The sequence below is a fragment of the Protomyctophum parallelum genome, assembly GCF_964188405.1.
Source record: "Protomyctophum parallelum genome assembly, chromosome: 1".
In the NCBI taxonomy this organism is placed as follows: domain Eukaryota; kingdom Metazoa; phylum Chordata; class Actinopteri; order Myctophiformes; family Myctophidae; genus Protomyctophum; species Protomyctophum parallelum.
In genome coordinates this window covers 85,247,071-85,266,530 of record NC_139697.1, presented here as the reverse complement: position 1 = coordinate 85,266,530, position 19,460 = coordinate 85,247,071, and the positions used below count along the sequence as shown (strand labels likewise).

The following is a 19,460-nucleotide window of genomic DNA, read 5'->3' as shown; positions in this document are numbered from 1 at the left end:
ACTGAAAACCAGTTGTAGGTCTCCCGCACAAGGTATTCAATGCTGCGTGGAACTGTGTCCTTGCTGGCATGACTTACAGCCAGCTGCAGGGAATGACACACACAACGGATGAGGACAAGCTCCGTCCCACACTCCTCCTTCAGCACCTTGTGGACCCCATTGTTGACCCCTGTCATTACAGAGGCATTGTCTGTTCCTAAGCCTAGGAGTTTCTCTTTTTTCAGTCCACATTTCTGCATGAAGGCCAAAACAGCTCTGGCTATAGCCCTGGCATCCCCAGACTCCAACTCGACAAGCCCTAGAAATGTTGACACTACGTTGTTTTTAGTCTCACTGAAGTAACGTATCACCACCCCAAGGTATTTTGACACGCTGATGTCAGTGGACTCGTCAAGAAGGAGGCTGAAGCGTTGGTCACCCACATCCGAAACCAAACGCCTGAGAAAGTATGGAGCCAGACATCCATTTACCATCTCTGTGCACTTGGTCCTATGCATTTTGAAATTGGTGGCAGCAGTGGAATCTGCAAACGCCACTTTGCAGGCTTCCCCAATGTGGTCACATGCCAGCATGGAGCAGTGCTCTGCTATAGCCAGGGCAATAGTTGCCTCTGCCCTTTTTGCCTTATCTATATGAATGTTGATGGTAGGCAAAGTGCTTTGTGTAGCTCTGTTGTAAGGCTTTGCCTTTTGTATGTGCTTCTGGGAAGCCACATGCTTTTTAATATCACTCATTTTTGCAAAAATGTCAGATTTGCAATACATGCAATATGCACGTGTGTCATTGCCTGGCAATGGCTTTAACCATCCCTTGAATTCAGGAATAGTTTCCCACTCCCTCCTGTACTTCTGAGTGTAATGCTTAGAGTTAGCCATGCTGTAAGCCTGTAATATGCTTCTGTGCGACTGCCTGCTAAGGTTGTAGAGTAGAGTGAGTGGACGACGTGGGTACTGGGTAGGTAGGTAAACTAAAGTTTTTAGAAAAAAAAACCACTGAAACTTTTATTTTTCAGAATATATATAATTAACTGATTCATGGATCCGTCGCTGGGGCAGTGGGGCGTGGTTAATGTGTAGGGGTTTTTCGACACGCCAGCGACAGCGTTAGTTTAGTATTAGTTTCAGTCAGAGCCCTCTGTGCTGTCTGAACTCGGAAAATTTGCTGCTCGTTTAAACGCATTGTAATTAAAAAAAAACATACCTCAATTCAACTAACGTTTAGAACGCTATTTTGTTCTGATCCATACAGGAGTTAGAAGGTTAATACTTTATGCATTTGCGTGTGTATTTTATTTTTACTAGCAGACTAAAGTGCGCTGCCACTGCCAGTGCTTTGCTTCCTCCTTTCTTGCTCTGGGTGTAAGCACACCATGATGATGATGATCGCATTCATTCCATTGTTACAATGTGAGTCAACGGGACTATGGGAGTGTCATTACTCTCTCTTACTAGATTACTCTGCTGTCACAGCAGAGCTCAGTGGCTTCCTCGACTCGGCTCGGTTATGTGCACATAACCGAGCCGAGACGAGGAAACCACTGAGCCAGACGCGCCGAGTTTTTTTTTCTTTTTTTTTAGGCTGAGAAGGAAAATTAATAAAAATGAGGGTTTTTATCTCTGGCGACTGTCAACACGATTTATCCCCAATTCACCAGAAAAAGTAGCTAAATTTCTCGCCAGAAGCTTTTCACTAATTAAGTCGCTAGGGGGGTCTGGAAAGAAGCTAAATATGGCGACAAATCCGCTAAGTTGGCAACACTGAGTGCGCTGTGCTCTGTGTCTACTCCTCGGTGTTACAGAGACACGCAGCTAAGCTATACATCTCCTTACAACTGTACTCTACCGGATTTTCAATGAGTGGAGAGTGGTTTTTTGCGCATTTATGACAAAATATAATAATCGGCCGTCTTCACTTGATTTCTGAACAAACCTGACCCCTGAATCATGTTCCATTTTCTCCCAAAAACTGAATTTCAGCCCAATTCCGCAATATTCCGCGTTTTATTCCAATTCCGTTTTTATTGGTCATTTCCGCGATTCCGTCCGCGATTCCGTTAACACGGATTCCATATGGCTCTACCGTCTGGGCACCCGACTGGTAATACAGTCGCAGTGTGCCGCGGGTTCGACTCCCGAGCCCGACACGGCCTTTACTGCATGTCTTCCCCCATCTCTCTCCCGTTTCCTGTCAGCCTACTGTCTGTCCCTTCAAAAAAACTAATAAAAGGCGTAAGCCGCAAAAAGAAAAGAAAAAAAAAAGAAATCACATGCGTGTGAAGTGAGGGGCGCCTTTGACAATACGTCATAGTAAAAAGTCCATAGACTTGGCTGCCACATGACGGGCCAACACAAAGCCAGGCGTTGGAGGGGCTAGCGGCCCTCGAAAAAGCCTACAGGTCTCCACAGGAAACAGACACTACAGTATTCAGCTACAGTATACAAAGGCTGTGCTTCCGGAGACCGGAAAACACAATACCCCCCACTCAGTACTAAATTGCTACTCTACTTACTGTAAATCTCTCGTAGCTTCTCTTTTCTGGAGCACACGTTCGGCAAAAATCACTAATCTACAATGTCACAAAGAGAGAGTTTGTAGATAATGTCATTGTTGCCCCAGGGGATGCTGGTCAATGTAGTATAGGGTTCAAGTGAATAATGGGCAGGTGGTTAATGTTCACATTTGCAAGACAATAAAAAAATATCATAATATCCTGTTGACAGCCTTTTGTTAAAGATTCATGTATAATACAAAACTCTAGTGTAGTCTTTTCATATCTTGCCGTTTAATTTATGCTCCATAATATGACTTAGCGCGAGCTGTTCCAAAAATAGCCAATCTACATGCTCACGAGGCTAGTTTCAGCACACCATATCAGAATGCAATGAAGTATAAATCAGGCTTTCGAGTTGATGTAAGGACTGACTTCAGCTGTGCATAATGTCAGCAGCTCACGTGTAAACATACACGTGTGAGCATCACTAGTTAAAGTAAACCTCTGAGCAAGGACTCAGGGGTCTGTTTTTGGCAAGTGCCAAGTGCGCATGAGCGTACAGTAAGAACTTATAGTGTGATCATATTTTGTGGCTGTCACATCATGTTAAATATACTCTTTGTAACATAACAACAGATTACATTTTATAGTTGAGTTACAATACCAGAAAGACGCCTGAGGGCGTGCACTGCGGCTGCACTAATAACTTTGGGGCAGGCCCGTCTAGAGTTTAAATGGATCATTCAAAAGGGAGACATCGAAGAGGAAGGATGGATGGTGATTGGTGAAGGATCAACATATGGAATGTCAGGGTTTGAGGTCAGATTTAGAGTTGCTGGCCAATATTGATGACATCAGGATCTCCATATATGGGCTTAATATTGATTACATCAATCTGATGATGTCACGTGAGGTGGGGTGACCACTGACCAACCAACCAAACAACCGACTAACGGGAAATGCACGATATAGTAAATGCGAAAACAATAGTCGCAAAAACAATACAAGTTTGACAATGCATATGTTCAGTAATACATCAAGATTAATGAGGCAAGGAAAATAGTGAATGAGAAGAAGAACCCACTGCGCTGAGTGTGTTCAGGCACGTGTTTATGCGAGGGAAATATTTTCTTTAGTTTCAATCATGCGTCCCAAATAAAAGGCCCTTTATTTTAAATGAGCCAATGTCCCAGTAATCGTTTGCAGATTTCCTTTACACCATTTACAAGATTATGATTGAATGAATTTCTAAAATGTGACAGATTGTGACTAATTTGAGTCTCCTTTGCATTGCAGCAGGCGCTGCACGTTCTATTAGCAACAGACAATAAATAAATCATTCTAACCAACTTTAGGGAGATGGCGACATGTCTCTTGGAGTGGGGGGGCAGAGTCTAGGTACTTTTCTGCATGCTTCGTCTGCCTTCTTAGCATGGACAGTGAGCAACCTTTTGTTCCCTTCTCTTCCATGCTAATGAATACTGGCACATGAACTAGGGGTATTATGCCTGTGCAATCAGTGGGCACATAACAGAGCCAGGGGTTCCTATCAGCAAAGCCTGCATAAACTAAGCAGTCAGCTGAGATTAGATATCGTCCCCTTAACCCGGTTATCACTAATTTATTACATCGAAACATTTGTCCCCTATACCCTCAAGTCTGCTGCCCAACAGTTACATAGAAGAAGAAGTAGTAAAGGGGAAAAGGAATTGCATGTTGTTTTGAGACAGAGTTGGATGGCTTGTATTTGGGAATATCATGGGTTTTACCCAGATGCAAAACGTTTCCTCTATTCAAACAAAGGCTCTTTTTAAAAGTCTACGTCTGTACTGGATGAGACAGTATCACAGCATCATGCTCCGTTTAACACTTCCAGTGCGCTGGATTTCTTCAAAATAAAAAAGGCGCTAGAGTGCCCAGCAGATGAGGCAGATTTTACTCTGAAAAGCCCCGCCTTCCATTTCCCCCCAAACCGGGAGGTATAATTTGCCATTACTACCTCGTGCTGTCACATCTGATCTCTCTCTCTAGAAGCGTTTATATTCCAAACGAGATGCTTGGTTAAGTCAGAAATGAGGAGAACATGGAGCGCGACGTAGAATCAGAGAGAATAGACAGTTTTGTCGGGCCGTAAACAAGGATGTGAAAACGGCTGTGTGCAAAACATGACGCTGAGCAGTATGCAAGACGTTGCCTAGCAACGGCCCTGTCAAAGAAAATCATTAAAAAATAACCTAAGCTTCCCCACATGTCCTGGGCCCTCTACGGGTGTAATTAAAAGATTAATTCATTATTAAGTTAATATATCACAATCCAAATCATATCCTTAATGTTAACTATTCGTATGGAGGGCAGAGCAACATTTTGGAGATATGCAGGCATAGAAAAGATATTAGCGGTATCCAAATAAGATGAACAGGGTTCTGCCTTCTGCGAGTGGAAATGCCATGCCAGAAACATTTTTAAATACTCACTATTAGAGTGCAGGTTTTAGTGCTATATAACATCTAGGCTCGCCTTGAAACTATTCGTGAACTTCCCTTTAATTGCTGATGATACAAATACCAAACATACAATAACAAATGTAGTTGATGATGACACACCAAGCACCAAGATTGCGCCCTGAAAAGGTTGAGAACAACTACTCTCTAGTCTAGACTAGAACACCGTTTCCCTTCCTTTTCCTACATAAAATAAAATCTATATCTACTATTTTCACTAGTTTGGGTCCCGGGCAAACGTCTCTCTTTTGGGTCTTGACCTGAAACGTTTGGGAACCAGTCCCACTGCTCTAGATGGTCTCCTTTAAAGTTTGTAGCACTTCTAAACAATATTTTGAGGCAATCACATATTAGCACGTGAAGCCGAAAATATATCAAAACTATATATCGATATCAAAAGCAAACAAAGACCAGACTAAACTCCCTCATTCAGTTCACCGTTGTCATAACTGACCAGTCTAGTCGTGTAAATATTAGCTGCGTATGGATTCCCTCTCCGTATCAACGGCATGATATCTCATTCAGAGAATACTTTACTCCTCTAGCCTAGATCTATGTGATACCATTATCAAACTCCCCCCACTCCTTTTGTGAAGAGATAAATGCACCGCTCTGCTCTCAATCGCAAAGAAAAGCTCCTGTGGATTTATCAGACAAATGGTAAGAGGGAGGCATATCTAATCCCCTCAGAGCCACCACACTTGTTCAAATAGGCTGCTCATTAATTAAGAGCAGAAAAGGCACTTCAAACACAGGCTCTTGTGCTAGAGTGACACATCAAACGGGAGCCAGCATAGTGGCATGCCCCGGTGACGACAACAGAGGGTTATGACAACCAATTATCCAGCATAGAAATATGACATATTCATCCTGGAGAGGATACAAGGAGGGGGGGGGGGGGGGGGAAGAGAGAGAGAGAGTCCTTTCTATGGATTCATACCACTGGCAGAATAAGAACCTTAAACAACCCAAGTAACTGGAAAATGCGAACGACTAATTGTGTGTTATTATGCAACAGGTTGCCATGCTGCCTTCATCTTTTAAGCTATATATTTTTTCTACCACAAGGGAAACTTGCCCAAAGAAATCCCAAGATGACCAGCACTCACTTCACTTCTGATTTACTACAAGGCACAGGCAGCACTGGTACACAGACTTGTTTCGGCGTGAGCCGAATGTCAAGCGCTATGGAGGACTCACGTCAAAATCTTTGGATTTGTATCATACCCGGCAAAAGACTGTTGTTTGACGAGTGCTTGCTTACTTTGAAAACTTGCCAGTAAGACATTAAAATCACATTTGTGTGAAGTGAGTGGTGCAACTCAGTGTGGGGGTTCCCGGTAGTGCTGCCGTAATTGTCCAAAAATCTGCTTCGAGCAATTCGAGCCATTCGGATTTCGGATTTCAATTCGAGCCATTCGGATTGCCGGACCCGGCACCACATTTCATCCTTACGCATTTTATTTATCTTTTTATAATTTCCTGAAGGATAAAGTCGCTTCATGATTGAAGCTTGAAGAGTGATAGATCTGTGTGTTGTCTAAAAATATACTCTCCCGTCTGTCTGAAACAACACCGAAACAACTCCCAGATTCTGATCACTAGATACGCTTTTGACGGAACATTTCACCCTTCTGAGCAGCGTACACCCACTGCGCAAAGAACGTAAAAGGCTCCCGCGGCCCCGCCCGCTCTGTGCTCACTACGCAGGCTGCGCTGCATAGTCTGCATTTAGGAAGAGTACGAGGCAGCTGATTTATAATAATTTGTATTATTATTTTTAATTCGAACCTTAATTGTATATACATGTATTCGGTTATTCTTTTTTGAAAATATATTCGGATATAGAATATTCGTTGGCAGCACTAGTTCCCGGGGGGCTCCAGACCCACGGTCCGAAACGGTAGAGAAATGACAGTTACCATGTGGGGGTCCCCGGGGGTGGGGGAGCTCCAGACCCCCAGGAACGCGCGCCCAGGGGGCCGGGCAGGGGGGACGGGACGGTTCCGGCGTGCCGCCCCACGTCCGAAACGGTTGAGAAATGACAGAGTTGCCGTGTGGCGGTCCCTCTACTGTACTGTCACTGTACTGTACTGGCACACCCGAAAGCATCATATATACAGTTAATATGTGCGTGTGTGTTTGTGTGCGTTAGGTTGTGCACAGGTGGTGAAAAACAACCATGCCGTTTTCATGCTCATACCCACCCACCCACCCAGCCACACACACAGCTCCGTAAGGGAGTGAGACTTGAAATTCCAAGCACACCTAATATAATTGCCTCTCATGTCTCTATCAGTGCACACATAAGGTTAGAGTATTTAATTCATAGGGAGCAGTAGCTGAGTGGGTATAGAGTGTGTCCCACGCAATAATATGAATGGCATCCACTGGTACTACTTTATTGTCTCCACCAGGCCGAAGGCATGTGGGGAGAGTATGTTTTGCACTCCGTCCGTCCGTGTGTGTGTGTGTGTGTCCGTGTGTGTGTGTGTCCGTGAACAGCTAATCTCGGCCACCGTTAACCCGGTCGATGCCATATTTTGCACACACACTCCCTGGATGCCAACCATGAACCTCTGCCCCAAACTTTCCAGAACGGCCTGTTATAGCGCCACCAGGAGGCCGCTTTGTGCAAAACAAGTTTTTCAATGCCATATTTTGCACACACACTCCCTGGATGCCAACCATGAACCTCTGCCCCAAACTTTCCAGAACGGCCTGTTATAGCGCCACCAGGAGGCCGCTTTGTGCAAAACACGTTTTTGCACAGTACACCTACAGATTTTGTCCAAACATCACGCAAATTGGTACACAGTCTCTCTAGAGCCATTCAACGAAACGGGTCTTTCAGATTTATCAGACTCCATCCTGATTGGTTAAGATTGGCTTCCAAAGTTCACAGGAGTGCTCAGTTTCAAACAAAATGCTGCAAATCATGAACACATCGCGTGATTTCCGTGAAATTGTGCACCCACATTCCCACTAGGCCGAGGACGAAATGCCACATGAACAATTTCAACTCAGCCTCAAGGTGGCGCTATAACTGGCCGAAAAGTGTTTTTACCTCTAACTGCACGGATCTGTGGATAACCTGGTGGAGACCTGTGCCCGGAAGGGCACTTTTTCTAGTTTAGGCTCTGTAATTGCAGAGGACAAATTTCACATAATGTATGTGCAAATGTACAGTGATAAATTCCCAACAAGGAGGGCTGCAATAGCTGAATTGGTAGAGAGGCCGTCTGGGAAACAGAAGATTCCCTGGTTCGCCTCCCGGCCCCAGCTATGTCCCTGAGCAAGACACTCCCCCTGAGCGCTCTTCATCTGATCAGCAGCCATCAGCTGGATGAAATATAAATGTCTTTCAATGGGGACAGAATTATTATTATTATTTATCATAAGACAATATATGGCATTTGGAAGAAAACAGCCCTTGTGCCAAAGACTACAGCCTGCACGTTGCTTTGAAACATAAGCTAGCACAAATGCATCAGTTGCATGTGAAGGTTCAAGATTCACATTTTTTATATTAGTCCTCCATATTTTGTCAAACAATTCCGCAAATCGTTACACAGTATCTCTATAGTCATGTGCTCAAGACGGATCTGTCCGATATTTCATATTCCATCCTAATTGGCTAACATTGACTTTCAAAGTTTGCAGGATAGGCCCGTTTTGAACAAAAAGTCTCAAATCATGAACGCAGCGTGCAATTAACATGAAATCTTTCACGCACTTTCCTACTAGGCTGAGGAATATATCCCACCCTTTTCACATAGGCCTGTTATAGCGCCAACAACAGGTAGATGTTTGCAAAACAATTTTTTTTGACCAAAATGCCTCAAATCATCCAATTGCCAAACAAATGGCACCCTTTTCCCATTAGCCTATTATAACAACCTGACCTGGCCTGGTGGAGACCTGTACTTTTTCTAGTTTGCTGCTGCTGTGAGCAAACACGAGCCGGAGGGAGCTCAGGTTACGTACCTTCAATACTGAGTTCAAAGCAGACGTGGCAGAAGGACATGGTACCAGTGTCTGTCTCTAACTTGCAGACACTGCAGATGTTGTCATCATTCAGGTCAATGTTCACAAACTGCTCCTCTTCATCCATAGTGTCTCTGGGAAAAACAACACTGCAAGAGAGAGAGCGAACACATGGCAAGGCATGAGTATCTAGGTCACACTCATGAATGAACTAATTCATCAACAGTCCATTCTATTCCTTAATTAGCAGAGAATGTTTTTTTGGTTCACAGAATAACAAAAATCCTATTTACTTTACCATTACTATACAAGTATGTATGCCTAGAGCAGAGCATAAATCCTATAGATAGCTGACCTAAACTAGGAGCTTCTCTGCTGCTGCACGCTATTTTTTTGCTAAACACCTAATCTTTTTGGCTAAAACAGGAGATCTTCTTGCTCACAACAGGTCGCACTGTGAGCTTGTAGACAAGCAATTTACACTGAATTGTTCACTGCAGAATATGGACATTAGTAGTTTACTGTGTCATGGTCTTGACTCTTAAGATTTCATTCTCACTTTCTACTTTCGCTTTACTCTAATATGCTGTAAGTGTAACTATATGTAATTTACACGTTTTGACAGATTTTTTTTGCAATAAAAACTTTTGGTTAAGACACATCATATTATTAGGTGATGCATCTTGGGTTCAATGGGTTTTGTTATTTTTTTACCCACAATTTCTTCATGGTTTTATAGATAAGAAACTACTGTATGCCTAGCCCTCCAAGCAGAACCCAATGGTACTGAAGTTTCTGACTTTTTGACGACACAGACCATGGGGTCCTGTTCCAGCAGTACCATGCCACCTGGTATGCGGACATACATAAAACATAAACAACGTGTTTACGGCCTGTCTGCGCTCTTTGACGACTTTTTTTCGTGTGAGGGCTTCTGAATCTGTGAAGTATAAGTACCTATACATGCCGCTGCGAATATCTCCTGTGGCGCGGAAGCCGTTAAGTATTTTTAATCTTTGTTTGACCGATTTGGTCGCTTTGATTCTTCTCTTCCTTCCTTGTTTATTGACACCTCATTGTACTGCCTATCTGGCTAGCTAGTGGCGCTATAGCTATGACAGAGCAGATCAGAGGCAGGGACGTAGCCGCACAAGCTAACCGCACACCGGGAGGCGGTACAATAAACGGTAAACAAACAAGAAGAATCAAAGCGACCAAATCGGTCAAACATAGATTAAAAATACTTAACTGCTTCCGCGCCACAGGAGATATTCGCAGCGAGATGTATAGGTACTTATAGTTCATGAATTCAGAATAACTCAAACTAAAAAAGGCCGTCAAACGCCGCAGATACGATCTTAGCGAGCATATTTATGTCCACGTTCCAAAATTCCCATACGAAAATATAGTTATGAACATGGACCCTACATAAAACTCATAAAAATTTCAAAAAAGCTTTATGGAGGGTTCCGAGAGGGGCTACTGTATGCCTAATACCTTCAATGTATCATCATCATCCTTCCATGTTTCAAAGCTACAGCTATATTTATAAAGAAAGAAGGCTGTCCAAAATTGGAAGAAGTTTACACATGATGGGCTAGTGTAGATTTAACCCTACTTCAATTTACAGGTTCAAGGTTGGCTTTTGTCTTTGTCAAAATAATCGCTTTAACCTTTGTCTATTTCTCAGGAAGACACACACACACTCTCTCTTCTTTAGACGTTTACAGCTTTGTTCATTTTGTCAGATCTGACCACTCAGTCAAATGCGTTTTGGAGGTGGACCCCCCGTGGGATGTCGTGGACCCCTGTGGGGTTTGTCAACGGCAACAAAGACCAACAACAACGAGCCCATGCGTTATAACTTTCCCTCACACATGCAGCGTTAGGCCCATCATGTCAGCTAACATATGTTCACCAAAGAGGTACACTAACCCCACAGGCATTACCATTTAAACTCCTGCGTGAAAGATGTATTTTATTAACATAAATATTTATAATAAATAAACCAGTTCAATGTGAACGTTCAACACGCACTAACGACGTTAACAACAGCTAGTAACAATACATGAAGTTAAGCTAGCGAGACTGGCTGCCTTTCTGACTGATTCGTGACCCGTTATTCTGCGATGCTCCATAAAGAAAGACCCAGCTAGATTAAAGTGTCAGGCCCAGGCTGGGTTCGGTATCGACTAAAAGCGCACAGTACTTACCTTAAAATATCAACACTTTTCAGAGAAAGGTTGGGGTTCTTTACGAACCAACAATTCGTGTCCTTCCCTCCCGTAGGAAGCCAAATATAATATGAGCCAGCCAGAGTGAGGCAGGATGACGACGAGCGTCACGCAACAAGCACCCCCTCCCCTCCTTTTGGAATGGTCCATTAGTTTACCAGAGGGGCGCTGCAACACGTCAACACATTATAGAAAATATTATACCGGCAACAACATAGTAAAAAATAAATATTGTGACAAAGTACAAGTGCGTAGAACGTTATTCTGTTATATGCGATTTCATAATTAGACAACATTACCCTCAAAACAATATAGGCCTATAAGTATAATATCCCCATAGTCAAGAGATGGTGCCGTCATCAAAACATTTACAGATGAGAGGAGAATTAATTTATAGGCCTACATGTTTGCTATTTTACGGTTTATAAATAAACGCATGTGATTGAAAGCTCGTTTTCTTTGGTCAATATTCAAAGGATGTTTCAAATTGAATATGCAAGCAGTCAACAATCATTCATCACATCGCCGTCCATGTTCTCTAGCCTTTTCTTCATACAAAGCCATGCGCCACGCGTGGGAAATTCCCGCGACCTGATCAACCCATAATAACAACAAGCCAAACAAGGTCGGTGGAAAACTGATTGGATTCACGATTTGTCAGATTGTCGACGACGTAATTTATTTATTGTTATATAATGATCTTTGCTATTATTATTATTGTTAATATGAAATATATTAGTAGTAGTAGCCTAATTGTTAATAAAAAATGCTTTAACATACAAACGACACAAACACAATCAATGACGGTCATTGAATGACCTATGACCTAGTGTATCATGTCTGCAGTGCACCTTTTAACACCATGAAAGACATGATAAAGTAGCATATACAATATACATAGCCTGCCTGTGTATTTGTAGGGCTAGTAGCCTGGACTGGAGGAGGCTGCCTGTGCCAGGCTGCCAGCATTATTATTATTATAACATTCTTGACATGTGGCAGTAGTAGTACTATAGTACAGCCAGGTAAAGTGAAGATAACAGGTGTGCATATTTAAGCCGCGTTTTCAGCGCCCTCTGGTGGAGAAATTGACAAACAGCGTGTTCGCAAACATGTACAATAGGGAAGGACAGTGACATATTCTCATTACTTTAATGATGATAGTTTTGCACAATAGTTTTGCTCCCGCTTAGCATAGCTCAACCTAAAATAATCAGAATTTGCATAATGCTGTCATGTTGTAAAAGAAAACAGGCCCTGTTAATTACTGAAGCTGCATTGACAACAAGACAGCGGTAGAGTAGATTTCCAGTATTCTGGTTTATTTGGGGAGTTTGATACTTTTATCAGGCTTTACTAATACTGTATATGGGAACACACATATATATATATATATATATATATATATATATATATATATATATATATATATATATATATATATATATATATATAATGAAAATGAGTGCACTTCCATGGTACTGGACTCAAAAAGTGTGGCGGAGTGCTTTAGAATTGTCCCCCGACCCACATCCTTAATATCCTCCAATATTATGTAGCCTAATGTACCATTATGGACAAAGTACCCAAACCCAATCTCTTCCCCCCTTACTTGAATCAATCAATCAATCAGTCAGTCAGTCAGTCAGTCAGTCAGTCAGTCAGTCAATAATCAATCAATCAATCAATCAATCAATCAATGTGCATTAACTCCTGATGGAAAAAGGTCTGTGCTCTGAGGATACATTGAATGCTTGTAGATACGACATTCTTGGTCCACTTAAAGAGGACAAACACACAATGGAACAGGGATAAGTGAACCCGGAGGACTTTGTGTTCACAATGCACAGGTTAAGCAATGTGGATAAGAAGTGAACCGTATTCACACTCCCGAGTATGGTTCACTTCAGAGGGGTCTGACTGCAGTCTTTTTTCATTTTCACATATGCACAAAAACCTGCTGACCTCTTCAACTCTAGTGTCCCTATCCTGGGGGAAACATTCGATTTATAAATACAAAGCTCACAATGCTTCACAATCTGATCGTTTGGCTATTTTTGGCAAAGATATGTAGTATAGACTATAGTGAAAACAGCCTCTGAAAGATCCATTGGGGACTCCAGTCAACAGGTTCAAAGCAATCTGGGTACCCATTGGCAAAAGAAAGGAAAAACAGCGCCCTCTTTTCCTTTAGTCACAGTCTGTGCAAGAGAGACTAGGTTCAAAGTGGTTAACACATTATTTAACGAATTCTTACCAAATTCACTTTCTTTTCACTTTTTTTATTTTGCTTTGTTTAGGTAGTAGGCTAGAGTGACAAGAACTGAGAGGGGGCATCAAACCAGTGATTATGTGCAAATCCAAAATGTTGGTGTGCTTTTAGGCCATAGCCTTATATATATTTTTTCTTTTTAAGAAAGGGGGAGTTTTGAGGTTTTGCATTTGCATGTCACTGATACACCTGCAATTGTTTAAGATCGGTATGGTTTTATAAACAAGCAATTAACATCCTCCTCAAAACCACATAATTGATTTCTCTGCCTCTCAAGTCTATGGATGAGTAACTTTCCATGGTGTGTATATCCAGTAAATAACTGGTCATCAATCTAAGAAGTCACGGCTGACTTTTGTATGCCCACATCCACATGTTAGCTCTGAGGGCCTGTATCCACAGGTTGCAGCTTGCCTCTTGCATTCAGATACAAGGTCTTGGATCTAGTTTGACTAGTTCTGTGAGGTTAAAAAGGAGAGAGAGAAAAAACTGTGGAGAAAAACAGCCTGCAGCATTCTGTGATTATGATATCTGTGCTGGAAGCAACCAGTACATGAGTACAGAGCAGATGTTGTAACTGTTTGCCTGTCGCTGTTTCACATAATCTGACCGTGAAGGTGTGAACTTATTGATTTAACTAAAGCACATCTGTCTGGACAGTTACCACTCCACGTGTAGCTGTAGCTAGTTTGATGTAACGATGACAAGGATTTTGATTCATATCATCAGTCTTTCAACTTGATGGACTACATGTTTGATCACTCAGCTGTGAGGTAGGTATGACTCAGTGAACTGAAAAGTCCCTGTTAGGTACACAGGAGCTACCAGACATCCTTTCTGCTAACAAGGAAGTGTTCTATCCTTTGAGACAATCATAAACCATGACCTCACCAGATAGCGACGCAGACAAGTTCTCCTTTTCTCCTATATGTGCTTTAAGAATGGTCATAGGAGTTAAAGGTTCAAAGTGTTTTTGATTTGTTTTGTTAAAACAAAACATTTTGTGTTAAAAAGTTAAAGCTATATAGTAAATGCAATTTGAATTGCCACTAAACACAGCATTATAATTTTCCTTCTGAAAACAACTGTCACATTGATGTTTGCAGAGACCATACTATTCAACACTCCCTATCAGATGAAACATAACATTATGTTTGCATTAGCTACCTGCTAATGGGTATTAATAAATATTAGTGTTACTCATTATTGTTGGCTAGAGAATGACATGAAAAACAACCTCTACAGTTGCACTGGGTCACATGCACACTCACACTGCATCCACAGAGGCAAACACACAATGTGTGACACACAGTAGGCCTACATGCCAAACACTAAGACTAAAAAGCTACTTTAACCACCACTGCGCCTAGGACAGCAGGTTATACAACAGCTAGCCTGAGCTAACGTGTTAGGTTTCTGGTCTAGAGGGGCGGGTCGCGGCTCAGATTTGCGCACGCCCTGATTGGATCTCATCGATCTGTCCGTCACCCCCGGCCCCTCCTCTCCCCCCTAGTGTAGCGCTACGTCACATCATTTGGAGCGACGCCCACCCGGAAGGGTTGACTCCCACTTTTAGACCAGAGCGGCCAATGCGTTCCTCCAGGCTTTCAATTTTTGCACCAACAAAAATGAAAGCCTGGTACCGAGGCTATACAACAGCCAGAGGCTGCCTGTGTGGCCTAATATACTCTAGAATCCACCTTGGACAAGTGGCACTGGTTTCACAGTTTATGATATAGATGGAAAGGGGCACGCATAGGGTGGATTTGTTCTGCAACCTGTTTTTTCTTAATCCTTGAAGGGTCTATTTTGAGATTCTTCCAGGTACCAAGAAAAATAAATGTCCCATGTGGTTCATTTTTAACCCTTTCTTACACTATTACCCAGGCTCTGAAACAGTGTGGGCAGTCACTGTGAAGGCTCGGTCACCTCAGTTTTTTAGGCTGGTCATTGGCACAACCAGCAGCAACTGTTCGGTGTACTGCATCTATAGAATACTGTACTACATCTAAAGACAACTGTACTGTATCTATAGCTGTACGAGACCCCTGTACTGTATCCATAAGACCACTGTACTGTATGTATAGCTGTACGAGACCCCTGTACTGTATCCATAGAGTCTATGGCATAGACCACTGCACTATATCTATAGCTATATGAGACCACTGTACTGCATCTATAGACTACTGCACTGTGTATAGACCACTGTAGTGCATCTGTAGGCCACTTTACAGTATCTGTGGACCACTATAGTGCCTGTAGAGCATTGTTGTGCATCTGTAGAGCACTGTAGTGCATTTGTAGATGACTCTAGTGCATCTGTAGACCACTCTAGTGCATCTGTAGACCACTATAGTGTTCTACAGATGCTGTACAGTGCTCTACATATGCACTATAGTTGTCTACACATGCTGTAAAGTGCTCTACATGTGCACTAGTGGTCTACAGATGCTGTACAATGCTCTACATATGCACTACAGTGGTCTACAGATGCACTACAGTAGTCTACAGATGCACTACAGTGGTCTACATATGCACTACAGTGGACTACAGATGCAGTAGAGTGGTCCACAGATGCACTAAAGTGGTCCACAGATGTGGTCCACAGATGCACTACAGACAGTGCAGTATAGTCCATAGATGCAGTACAGTGGTCATGATACAGCTATAGATATAGTGCAGTGGTCTATGGATACAGTACAGTGGTCTATGGATACAGTACAGTGGTCTTATGGATACAGTACAGTGGTCTCGTACAGCTATACATACAGTACAGTGGTCTTATGGATACAGTACAGTGGTCTCGTACAGCTATACATACAGTATAGTGGTATTATGGATACAGTACAGGGGTCTCGTACAGATATAGATACAGTACAGTGGTCTTATGGATACAGTACAGTGGTCTCGTACAGCTATACATACAGTACAGTGGTCTTATGGATACAGTACAGTGGTCTCGTACAGCTATACATACAGTATAGTGGTATTATGGATACAGTACAGGGGTCTCGTACAGCTATAGATACAGTACAGTGGTCTTTAGATGTAGTACAGTATAGTCTATAGATGCAGTACAGTGGTCTTTAGATGTAGTACAGTATTCTATAGATGCAGTACACCGATCAGTTGCTGCTGGTTGTGCCAATGACCAGCCTAAAAAACTGAGGCGATCGAGCCTTCACAGTGACTGCCCACACTGTTTCAGAGCCTGGGTAATAGTGTAAGAAAGGGTTAAAAAGGAACCCAATGGGACTTTATTTCAGCTTGGTACCTGGCAGAATATTAAAATACACACTTCAAGGATTAAGAAAATAACTGTTGCAACGTCAAAATCCACCTAAGAATTTAGTAAACAGAGAAATATAGATGTGATAGGACCCCACTGGGGCTTAACAGGTTAAGAAAAAATAATCCATCTAGACTAGGCTGGTACTTACCTGCACCTGTGTGGCAACTCATCAGCACCCTGGAGGCATGAGCTAGGGCCCTTCAGTAGCACCTGGCTTCTACACAGTAAGATCCAGTGTTCATTTAAATCTCAGACTGTCCATTTACACTCCCACTCCCAGTGTTAAATAAACAATGAGGACTTTACCGCTCTGCAGCCTCATCGACAAACGTCACTAGGTCACTAATATCGTAGACTAGAGAATAACATCCCAGAAGTGGTGAGCCTGTATGAAGCAATGAAGGTCTTTCACTATGTGCAAGGACACTTTCAAAATAACCCAGGACAACAAACAGGAACCTGGGATTGGATCTGATCCTAGCCAGACTACAAATATGCTGAAAAGCAGTGCTCAAATTTCTCTCTCTGAACAACGTAATATCACATAGACATACATACAGTCATACTGCCTATATTTTATGGAACACTTAATGACCATTAAGCACCAGATGACTGTTTTATTGCGTGCACAACTAAAATAGAAGCTCAGTGCATTGCAGAACCACGTTTGAGGGCTTCAAATCGGCTATTTGACACAACTGTGCTTAACTCAGGTTTAAGAATATGAAAGCCGATGTATTGTGTGGAGATCAGGAGCGACTCAAAATCGAACCAGCCTGAGGATTTTGTCCTTGAGATAGACAGCCCAGTTGCAGGGTGACCCTTATCTGTTGAGGTAAGAGGTTCAGTTATACATGTGCCATTTAGTAATATTTAGATATGTTTTAACATGGATTGTGATATTAAATGGTTACAACTAGAACTGCACTCTGTCGAGTGCCTACTTGCTTGTTGCACACACGTACTAGTGCGCAAGCAGAGCTCGCACGTACTGTCGACCGCTACAAACTGTAAAATCTCAGCTTCTCTGTGAAAGAACGTTTGAAATATTGAATTATTAGGTTTAGCTATTTGCTACGTACCTAGTTTTTGGAGGTAAAAAAGTAGTATTGTGAAGTATGGTAAATCTATAAAAGATCAATTACGTAATGTTGTAATTAATACGGATGAGTGACGGCTTTCGATGGTGACGTATATGACACCACGGCCAAATCAAGCAAGTAATCATTACGTCATATGCTGCCACGGGACATACGCAGATACGACGGACATACACATCGAAGCACTGGACGAAAACTATTACTTGCGCGCTCTGCTTGCGCAAGTAATAATACTCATGAATAATAATAATGGTTGCAACTATTATATAGGTTTCATTATTGAACTATTTAACCCATTGAGACCACGTACCCCTATATGTAAGTTAATGTAACTACAGGTATACCTTTTTTCAGAAAACTTAGGTCAGGATTTAGAAGGCGTTTTTATAATTGTCCTCAGGTCTAAATGGGTCAAAAGAAAGAAAGAAAAAGGATGGACCTACACAGTACCTTCGAGCTGTAACAAGATATGGAAATTATTCGTGGCAGTGAAAAATATTCTTCTAGCACACAATGATCCCGATCCAAATATTAAAATACGAGTGAAAATATGAGTGAATCTAAAAAGCTCACTTAAAAGACAAAAGCAGAAAGCAGACCAGGGTATACAGTAAAGCACACTTCCCTTGCCAACCTATTAAGCCATATATATCAGCCATGACAAGTGAGACCAAAGATTGGGCAACAGCAGCATATTAATATCTTCCATGTGAAGGATCACCAAGCAGCAAGTGAGATGCACTTACAAATACAAAGGTCTCTGATTACAGAGACTTTGGCAATCAGACATCTTGTGGGTCTCTGCAGCATTAGCTATGAAAACAGGGTGATTACCAGTACCACCAGCACTCAGTTCAGAAGGCTCAAGTCTCGGGTTACTAAATGCTGAACCCTTCAGGCGTCAAGAATGGCGTGTTGGTTTAGAGAGTGATGAAAAGGTAAAGTGGTCTGAGGAATTAGCCAACAGGCTGGAAATGCAGGTAGAACATCAGCCCCTTTCTCCACGCCCATCATCCTTCAGCCTGCGATCCCCCTTGAGGGCAGTTCCCATGGACTGTGCCAATCTGATCGTGCTCACTGGGGTCTGGGGCAGAGACATAACAATAACATTTAAAAGCAATGCTACAGATGCAGACATGCCGATCTCAAACACATGCTGGTGTATCGGTGACATGCAAATACTCCAAATACTAAAAACTCCCCCTTAAAAAAAAGAAGTTAGGGGCTATAAACACACCAATATTTTGGGTATGCCCATAACAAAACATTCTTCCTGCTACACAATCATACACTGAATAATTGTTTTCTATTCTATTAGCAATGCTCTATTTACAGCTAAATACAAGCAAAATATAGCTGCACCTCGGGTATCTATAGAGCCTGAAACACATACTTACAATAATAATCCATTGCCTATGCATCAGCGTGCCATATTCATTGTCTGCATGCATGTACATGCACACAATCATACATGAATGCAAGTACTGTACATCATTTTGTTCAATGTAGCGTCTCAGGCACATCAACTCGAAACATATTCTAACACTAGCTATAATTTGACAAATGCCTGAATGCACCCATTA

The 19,460-nt window shown here is 42.2% G+C and overlaps 1 protein-coding gene across 1 annotated transcript in view; it reads right to left on the bottom strand.

The window, feature by feature from the left end:
* cUnh21orf91 (chromosome Un C21orf91 homolog) overlaps positions 1 to 11,282 on the bottom strand; it is a 31,038-nt gene extending 19,756 nt beyond the window's left edge. Inside the window, exons 1-2 of the mRNA XM_083767237.1 lie at positions 11,193 to 11,282; positions 8,980 to 9,128 (exon numbers count right to left, since the gene is read on the bottom strand). Of these exons, the coding sequence (XP_083623363.1) occupies positions 8,980 to 9,106 (127 nt within the window). The 5' untranslated portion in view covers positions 9,107 to 9,128; positions 11,193 to 11,282. The remainder of the gene's footprint in view (positions 1 to 8,979; positions 9,129 to 11,192) is intronic.
* Positions 11,283 to 19,460: the final 8,178 nt, after the last annotated feature.